The following is a 9,355-nucleotide window of genomic DNA, read 5'->3' as shown; positions in this document are numbered from 1 at the left end:
ACGGGCGCGAGGTGGAGTCTTCCACGATCCCGTGGTGCTCTGCGGCACGGCCTCGCTCTCTTCCGGTCGCGAGCAACCGGGGTGTAGAGGGCGGTCGCGGCGGGCACGGTGGGCTGCGGCTGGTCGGCGGAGGCGGCAGGTGAGGCGAGCGGTGGCCGGTCCGCGCCGCCGGGAGGCTGGGGAGGGTCGGGGGCCGGAAGCCATCGGGCCTGAATGCGTGCGGCCCGGCGCCAGCAGGAAGCGGCGTTTGGCCCTCAGACCCGTTGACATTGAGGCTGGACTGCGGGGTTCCAGACTAAGGGCCCGCCGGGTCGAGGCCTATGTGCGGCTCCGAAGCCTCCCTTCGGCTCCCCCCGCCTTGCCCTGACCGCAGACTGGCTTCGGGCTCTGACCTTGGAGCGCCCGCTAGTCGAGGAAGCGGACGCGAGGGGCAGGTCGCCTGCTGGCCTTCCGGGAGCGGCCCGGGGCCCGCGTTGCAGCCTCTGTTCTGACCCCTTACATCTGATGTCTGCACGGTCTCCCCGGGTTTAACGGGGCTCGGGCAGAGACGCTCCGCTTCCCGGACTGGAAGGCGTCCAGCGTCCACCCACACGCGGCCTGGCAAGGGGGGGAAGAAGAGAAGCGATAGTGGAGGAAGTTCGGCTCTGACGTCATGCTTCTGTTTATTCGGCTCTAATTGGGGTATTTTCTGAATGTGTTGGGGAGCCTATTCATCGGCAACAGCCCCCCAAAAGGCCCAGTTTTAAAGGAATCGTAGGTAGGGGAGATAGGCCTGAGTCAGGAAGGGTCGAGTGAGGCGTGGGTCATCCAGGTCACCCGTTATCTGCAGGGATTGGAACTGAACCAGGACCGTGCTTGCAGCCTTTCTCCCGGGTTTCCCGTCCTAAACACTAAGTGGAATGCAGCGCATGCCTCCGTTCCTCGGAGCCATTCCTTACCTTTTCCCTCCAAACAATGCAGCCCACATGGCAGCACAGTGCTTTACTATTTCTAGCTTTTTCAGTGTCCTTACTATAATTCCCCTTGTTTTTTAAGGAAGCCAGTTTTCTGCTAATTGCCTGAATCTCGTATATATTATGGCATTTGGTTTATAATGAAGTTCCCTAAAGACGTGCTGGCTACCAAGAAAAACCTTGTCCTAGGTTATTTTGTGAATTCAGAGTCAGTAACGAAGGGATCATGTATGTTGGGGAGAAGAAAACAAAAGAATTGCACTGACTTTGAAAATGCACTGGGGCAAAAAGAAGAATCGTTCCTCGTGGGTGTTTGCCCTCATTCATAGAGAAGGTGTACGCTTTTATCTTTCAGAATGTTGACAACCAGAGTATTTAGCCTGATTGGCAAGCGAGCAATTTCCACCTCGGTGTGTGCACGAGCACACGGTAAGTTAACTTTACTTTTAAGTAGGCTGAGCTAATTTCATTTAGCTCTCGCTGTGCGTGAGGCCCTGTGCCGGGGTTTCAAACACAGATGGCTAAGATCCTGCTGTTGGATTTGAGGGGGGGGGGTGGAGGGGGGGGATAAATATTTTAACAGGGGATACAGAGTTCTATATTAAAGATTATTTATGAATCATTGAATACTAGTCCTGGGTCTTTGCTTCTACTGATATTTTCTCCTTTTTTCCTTTTCAAGTTCAAGTTCCACCCCTTTCAAGAGTTCCTTTTCACTGTACCTGGTTTTAATGACCTCCTCCCCCTCCAAAAAACTTCCAATCACTCACCTTTAATACTGTTTACGTTATTGGGGCATTGGAAGGGAAAGAGCTTGGGCTTCCTGCCTGAGCTGGGTTTAATCTCATTTTAGTTTTAGACTAGCTACTTAAGTTTAGGAATCTGTTTTCTTACCTGAAATATATGTAAAGAGCTTAGTTCAGTGGTCGGCACATAGCAAGTTCAGTTTTGCACTTATCAAGCATCTTCTTTGTGCCAGACACCGTCAGGCACTGAGAATAAAACCAATATGAAATGTGGACTCTTTCCACAAGAATGAATGTTTGCAGTCTGGAGAGGGACAGATACATGCAGACAGTGTTTCAGTAACAGATGGCCCTGAGGAGAAGGGTTTAGCCTGGCTTGGAGTTCAGAGGGAGCTTCTGGAGGAGAGGCTTGGCTTTGCTGAAAGACTAGCAGGTTTAACCTCACTTTCAAGAGGGGAATGGCATCCCAGGCAGAGGGAAAGGAAGCAAAAGGACAGAATGCGAGTCAGCATGGCAAGGTGTGTGACTGAGGGTCAATTGCAAGGCTTGAGTGATGGATGATGAACTTGGAAAGCAAGGTTTATGTATCTAGGGAATCAATAACTCGTAACTTCTATTAACTGAACTGCTTTATATGTGAATTTTTCTTGAAATTGTGTCCTTTAATTAGTGATACTGTTGTCTTAAATTTCTCTATATTCCTTATTGCCCAGGATAACACTATGGATACAGACTCTCAAACAGATCATTTTATTAAGAGTGTTATTGAAATGTCTGTTATTTAAACAAGTAAGTAATAAAGAAAAAATCATTGTTTCATACATACAGAAAGAAACACCTTCATTAAAAGCCTAAGAGGTCACTATGACAAAGATCACATTTTATTTCCATTTTGGTTTGCTGGTGGTTTTTTGTTTGTTGAGTTTGTTTGAGGTAGAATTTATGGGAAGTAAAATATGGATTTTGATAAGCTCACACAGTGTGTAGCGACGACTCCATCAGGACATACATCTCCATCACCCCCCAAATTCCTTCGTCTCTACCTTTGTTCATTCTGCTCCTTTATAAGAAGCCAACTTCTATCTCCTTATAGTGGTATTGGCTATGACTTACTCTTAGCTATTACTTTTGGTGAGGAAGTAAGATCAAATCAGTCCCTTCTTGGAAACCCTCCAGTGCCTTCTCATACCTAAAGGAAGATCTGAAGTTGGCCTTTCTGATCTCATTATATCTTACTCAAGTAAAGAGCCCAACCAGCCCTCCTTGTTTGCTCAGAGTCTCAGCGGTCAGTAGTACAGTATTTTTTTCCTCATACACATTAGGTTGGTCCCTCCTGCCTCAGCTCCTGAGTTGTGGGTGGCTGCCTCTAATCTCCCTCCATGCAAATGTTACTTTAGAATAGCCTTTCCTGAGCACCTGTTCTAAAGATGCTCTGTCGTACATCACCCTGCTTTGTTTTTCCTTAGAGCACTTACATACTGTGGGTTTGTATGTATGTGTGTATGAGAATTGTCTGTTGGTGCCTCTACAGCAGTGGTTCTCAACCTTGGCTGCACATTAGAATCACCTGGGAATCTTTTTAAAATCCTGATTTCTGGGCCTCATCCTCCGGAAATTCTGTTTCTTTGTTATGGGGTGGGGCCACAACATTAGTAACAAAGAAACAATTTCCGAGGATGAGGCCCAGAAATCAGGATTTTAAAAAGATTCCCAGGTGATTCTAATGTGCAGCCAAGGTTGAGAACCACTGCTCTAGAGTGCAAGTTTTTTGAGTCCAGGGACCGTGCCTGTCTTACTCATTGCTGCATCTCTAGCACACCGTAGGCAGATGGGGGAACTATAGTCCATTAGAGAAGTCAGGTCATTTACTCTTCTTCTTTTTTTGTTTTTTTTTGTTAATCCTCACCTGAGGATATTTTTCCATTGATTTTTAGGGAGAATGGAAGGGTAGGGGAGGACAGAGACAGAGAGAAACATTGATGTGGAGAGACATCGATTGGTTGCCTCCCACACACGTCCCCAGCCTGCAACCGAGGTATACTAGTATGCCCTTGACTGGAATTGACCCCAGGACTCTAGTCTGCAGGCTGACGCTCTATCCACTGAGCCAAACTGGCTAGGGCTTTCTCTCTTTTTTTTTAACCTCACCCAAGGATATTTTCCCATTGATTTTTTGTTTGTTTTGTTTTGTTTTGTTGTAGAGAGAGTGGAAGAGGGAGGGAAAGACAGAGAAACATCGATGTGAGAGAGGCACATCGATTGGTTGCCTCCTGCATGTGCCTGGCCTGGGCCTGGGCTGGGGAGAAGCCTACAGCCGTGATATGTGCGCTTGACCGGACTTGAACCCGGGACTCTTTGGTCGCAGGCCGATGCTCTATCCCCTGAGTCAAACCTTTTTTTCTCTTTTGAAAAGGAATGTTTAGTATGTTAATCTTTGCTTCTTGCCCCCCTCTATTTACTGGCCCCAAGTGCTAAAGAGCCTCTAGCTGGCCTGAGGTCACAAATTGGCCATTCTTGTTCTAGAAAATGCAGTATCATGCTTAGAGTGCTCCTAGGTGATGAGCATTTACGGTCGTGCCCCGCTTCACAACTGGGATACATTCTGGCAAATGTGTCGTTAGGCGATTTTACAAACCTGGATGTAGAGCCTACTCCGCACCTAGGCTGTGTGGCATAGCCCACTGCTCCTAGGCTGCAAGCCTGTGCACATGTCACTGAACAAAACCACACGAGATGGAGTGAAATGGAGAGAAAACGACGTAATCAAGAATGGTAAACTCGAGACGTATGAGGCTGCTGCCAGTGTAACATGGCATACTGTTAACAGATAACTTCTAAGTAGGAAGAGGACACTATAATAATAAAAAGTACAGTATAGTGAATACATAAACCAGTAACATAGTCATTTATTAAGTATTATATGTACTGTACATGTATACTTTTATATAAGACTGGAAGCACAGTAAGTTTACACCAGCATCACCACAACACACATAATAATGTGTGCCCTGACCGGGAATTAAACCATGAGCTCCTGGTTCATAGTTCGACGCTCAACCACTGAGCCACGCTGGCTGGGCACTAGGCGTATTTTTAATAATTCATGTGTAAGCTGAGTGCTAGTATACAGCCATTATTTTTAATTCACTCATTTTAATAGAATCTTAGAATTGTAAAATTGGGAAGTAATTCTAGCCATTTTCATATCAGATCCTTTTGGGTTAAGATTAAGTAAAAATATAAAAGTGGTCATTTGTGTGACAAAGATAAGTATCTAGAGAAATTATACTGCTTTGCTTTGGGTTGAATGTTTTGTTTTACTGTTAACATGATCTGGGAGATTTTAACCATTGGGACTAAGCGAATGGAAGGAAAGCGTTTTTGCAGGACTTCATGCCTCTAGATCAGTGGTTCTCAACCTTCCTAACGCCGCGACCCTTTAATACAGTTCCTCATGTTGTGCTGACCCCCAATGTCATTGTTACAAATTGAACATAATTAAAGCATAGTGATTAATCACAAAAACAATATGTAATTATATATGTGTTTTCCGATGGTCTTAGACGACCCCTGTGAAAGAGTCGTTCGACCCCCAAAGGGGTCGCGACGCACAGGTTGAGAACCGCTGCTCTAGATGAATTTGGAACACCTTGCAGATGTTTGATAGAATTGAAAAAACAGCTTTTAGCTGTAGGAAAACCCTAAGTAAAAACTAAAATATTCTTCTGTCTGAACTTTTCCCCATTTTAATTGAGTAATACATGGGTACATGCTTATTTTAAGGAACTAAAATTTCTTCCTATTTGAGCAGAAATACCCATTTCATCCTCTCCTCTTCTGATAACAACTTGAGTTTACTTTGCCAAGAGGTTTCTGTGTTTATATGAGTATATATACATGATTTACATTTTTAAAAAGAAAAATAAAACAACTCTGATATTGTTCTGTGACTTGATGAGTACATGATTGTTTTTTCCTTTTGAACACATGGATCTTCTCTCTCCTGTAGTGAGTTGTTTCCTGCTGTACATATATCCTCTTGATTCTCTTCCTTTGCTCTTTTTCTTTTCCAGAGTACTTATTTTCTAACATGCTTTGTAATTTACATGTCTATTATGTTTATTTGTTTCCCATTTTGAGCATGTAGTCACCAGTAGGTGGTATTCTATGCTTTGTTCACTAATGATTTCAGATGTCTAGAATCACACTTAGCATATAGCAGATACTCAGTAAACATTTGTTGAACAGGTGAATGAATGGCTCAGTGATACACATTTCTAAGGAGCTGGCTAATCTGTATTGGATACAGGTGTCGTTCCCCCCCCCCCCCCCCCCCATAACAAACAGTGAAGCAGTAACCATCTTTTCATATGTCTTTGTTTCTCAACTTTGAATACTTCTTTTTTGTTGTTATTTTTGTTAACACCCGAGGATATTTTTCCATTGATTGTTTTTTTTAAAAAGTTTATTATTATTGATTTCAGAGAGGAAGGGAGAGATAGAAACATCAATGATGAGAGAGAATCATTGATCAGTTGCCTCCTGCCCATCCCACACTGGGGATTGAGCCCGCAACCGTGGGATATGCCCTGACCGGGAATTGAACCAGGACCTCCTAGTTCATAGGTCGACGTTCAACCACTGAGCCACGCTGGCTGGGCTTCCATTGTCTTTTAGAGAGAGTGAATGAGAGAGGGAAAGACAGAAACATTGATGTGAGAAAAACACTTCTTTTATGAGTTTTAAATTGTTTTTGTTCTTCATTAGTTGGAGTCACTTGCAGAAGGGCCTTTCTTTAGTTCAGTGTCCATCTAAGGCAGGGGACCCTGGGAGCCTTTGTCTTACCTCTGCGTGACTATTCTTAGTTCCAAGAAGTGCTGCCTCTCTGAGCAGCTGCTCCTGGTAGGTTTCTGTGATGAAACCTGCTACTGTTAACTGTTTACCTACCATCCTCATTCGGCCGGCTGGGCCACACAGGACAATTCTACGTCCTGTTCCGTATGATAGTCCTTTAGCTATTTGAAACAGTGGTTGCAGCCCCTTAGGATGACAGGTTTTCAGAGTGTGCATACATGTACTTATTTTGGTTTTTAGAAAGTACCACCTGGTTTGTAACTGTGAATCTGTGAATTTTCAAATATTTATCCACTGTTTTTTTAGGGAGTGTTGTGAAGAGTGAAGACCTTTCTCTCCCGGCTTATGTTGATCGGCGTGACTATCCCTTGCCTGATGTGGCCCACGTCAAGAACCTCTCTGCCAGCCAGAAGGCTTTGAAGGAGAAGGAGAAGAACCCCTGGAATAGTCTATCAATTGATGAGAAAGTTGAATGTGGGTATTGAAGGGAAGTAAGGGACAGTGTGTGAGAGATCATTTCTACTCTGAGCACTGGCGTGCTGCCCAGAGACCAGCACACACCAAGGCTCGGTGTGTTGTGTTTCTGTGGTCTGCTGGCTGGGGACCTCATCTGGGGAGAAGCATGAACATGGATGCAGAACAGTTAAGTTTGGGTCAGTTAAGTCTGTAGCATGTGGATGCAGCATCTCTGCTTCTGCTGGGTGGGACTGGGTTTACTGTAAATGATTGACGTAAGGTCAGCAAAACATCAGGTAGGAAAGGGGAATGAAAATAACTAAATTGACCCTTATACTGTATTCTATGGAAGACTTTCAGTTTTTTTATTTCTTTAATTTTTATTGTTTATTTTGCCCAAAGCAAACTCCGTGCATTTTCTTACCTCCTTGACCCCTTATGTGCAGTGTGACAGTTTGTGTGTGTACATGCATGAGTGTATTACGGCCTCAGGCCTCTCGGTTGTATTTCTCAGCTCCATGTTCATCCTTCACTGTGTTGTGGGGAGAAATGGTGGAGCATTGTGGATGAGGGAGTGGTTGGTCTCTGTAGCTTGTTATGCCTGCAAATGGCTGTTCTTTATGCTCCCAGTGTATCGCATTAAATTCAACGAGAGCTTTGCTGAAATGAACAGGAGCACGAATGAATGGAAGACAGTTGTGGGTGCGGCCATGTTCTTCATCGGCTTCACTGCTCTCGTTCTGATCTGGGAGAAGCGCTTTGGTGAGTAAAGAGGAAACAAGAGGCTGTGTGCCTGGAAAGGTTCAGGTGAAAAGCCCCCAGCAACACAAGAGCTGGAGTTAGCCAGCACAGCTTCGTCTTTCAGTTCCCAGGAGTGGGCTGGGGTGGGGGAGCCTTCACATAAGGTAGGGTCCTCCAGTCTAGGTTCCATCCCAGGGTTGTTGATCAGGTTTGTGAAACTGGCTAAGCCAGAATCCCATTCAGGGTGAGCCATACCTGTATGGTAGTGAACTGCTTACCTACTTTGTACCGTACACCACATTTTCAGTAGATATTTGCTCACCAGTCAGTTATCAGGTGATGTAGTAAAAAAGAGAAGAAAACTTACCCATTAAAGGACTGTGTTAGCTGTTTAGGGACTGCATCTCAATAACGAGAATTCTGGGTCAGAAGACCTAACAGTTTCTGCTCAGTGTTGGGGCTGTCTACTCATCCTAGTGCTGCCTCTCCTGTGTTCTGTATGTCCAGGCACAATAGGTATTTTCCCATTCTGAGTAGATAACAATCTTGTACTTGTGGTTTGATTGTGGATAAATCTTTGATCCTCTCCCAAGTCACCTTGGCTCTGTTTATGCTCTGTGCTACTCTATAACCCTATTAGCTATGTCCTATAGAGAAAACATTCTGATTTTAGCTTAAGTGTTTAATTGCTAACTTACAAAGGAATAATTTGGAACTATCAAGACTTGTCAGTGCCCAGAATTCAAAACCAGTGCATTTGCATAGGCATTGGTGTTGAGTGGCAGATGACTTCACTGACCTGCTTGCCAGTATGTTGTAGCAGACCTAACCAACATAGCACATTACTTTAGAAACAGCTAGTCAAGATACTGTTGTCTGATGAAGTTGTTTTGGACTGTAGTGTATGGCCCCATCCCGCACACCTTTGAAGAGGAGTGGGTGGCCAAGCAGACCAAGAGGATGCTCGACATGAAGGTCAGCCCGATCCAGGGTTTCTCTGCCAAGTGGGACTACGACAAGAACGAGTGGAAGAAATAAGAACCTGCCATTCACACCTCACCTTGTTCTGTCATTTCCTTGCAGTTCTGCATATTCACTGGAAACTGCTCTGTTGCAGTCCCAATGCAAATAAACGCACAGTTTACTTGAAATCCTTGTGCTTGGTTTCTTGATGATAACTAAATGAAAGTGTCCGTTATTTGTAACACAAGAGGTTTCTCCCAAGTGTCTGAAGTAATATCTTTTGGGTGTAAATGAAACGGCAAAAGTAGATTGTATACAGGGACATCATGTAAAAACTAAAAATATAGACTCATCTGATGTGGGATGTTTTAATTTGGTTTATGATGAGATTTTTATGAGTAAAATCCCCTTATTGTAGCCAGATGGATAGAAGTCACTATGGCCACTTCCCTTTATATTTATCAATGTTGGCTGGGTGGGTGGACCATGTGCCTGGGAAGGGCAGGAGGTCTCAATGATAGACTCATTTCCCTTCGCCTACTTGTGGCTTGCTCAGTTCCCTGGCTACTCAGGCTTTGATCCAAAAAGCTACAACAAAGCCAATGCCAGACAAGGCAGTGATTTAAGGAGCATTATCGTGGC

At 44.5% G+C, this 9,355-nt stretch overlaps 1 protein-coding gene across 1 annotated transcript; it reads left to right on the top strand.

Moving 5' to 3' along the window:
• Positions 1-5: 5 nt before the first annotated feature.
• On the top strand, positions 6-8,901 carry LOC132217114 (cytochrome c oxidase subunit 4 isoform 1, mitochondrial). The gene is made up of 5 exons (XM_059667152.1): positions 6-139; positions 1,309-1,382; positions 6,860-7,027; positions 7,640-7,771; positions 8,652-8,901. The coding sequence occupies exons 2-5, from the start codon at positions 1,310-1,312 to the stop codon at positions 8,786-8,788; spliced, it is 510 nt and encodes a 169-aa protein (XP_059523135.1). The 5' UTR covers positions 6-139; position 1,309; the 3' UTR covers positions 8,789-8,901.
• Positions 8,902-9,355: the final 454 nt, after the last annotated feature.

This window comes from Myotis daubentonii, chromosome 15 (genome assembly GCF_963259705.1).
Source record: "Myotis daubentonii chromosome 15, mMyoDau2.1, whole genome shotgun sequence".
NCBI lineage: Eukaryota > Metazoa > Chordata > Mammalia > Chiroptera > Vespertilionidae > Myotis > Myotis daubentonii.
Note: the sequence above shows the minus strand (reverse complement) of the source record. Positions and strands in the feature narration are given on the sequence as shown.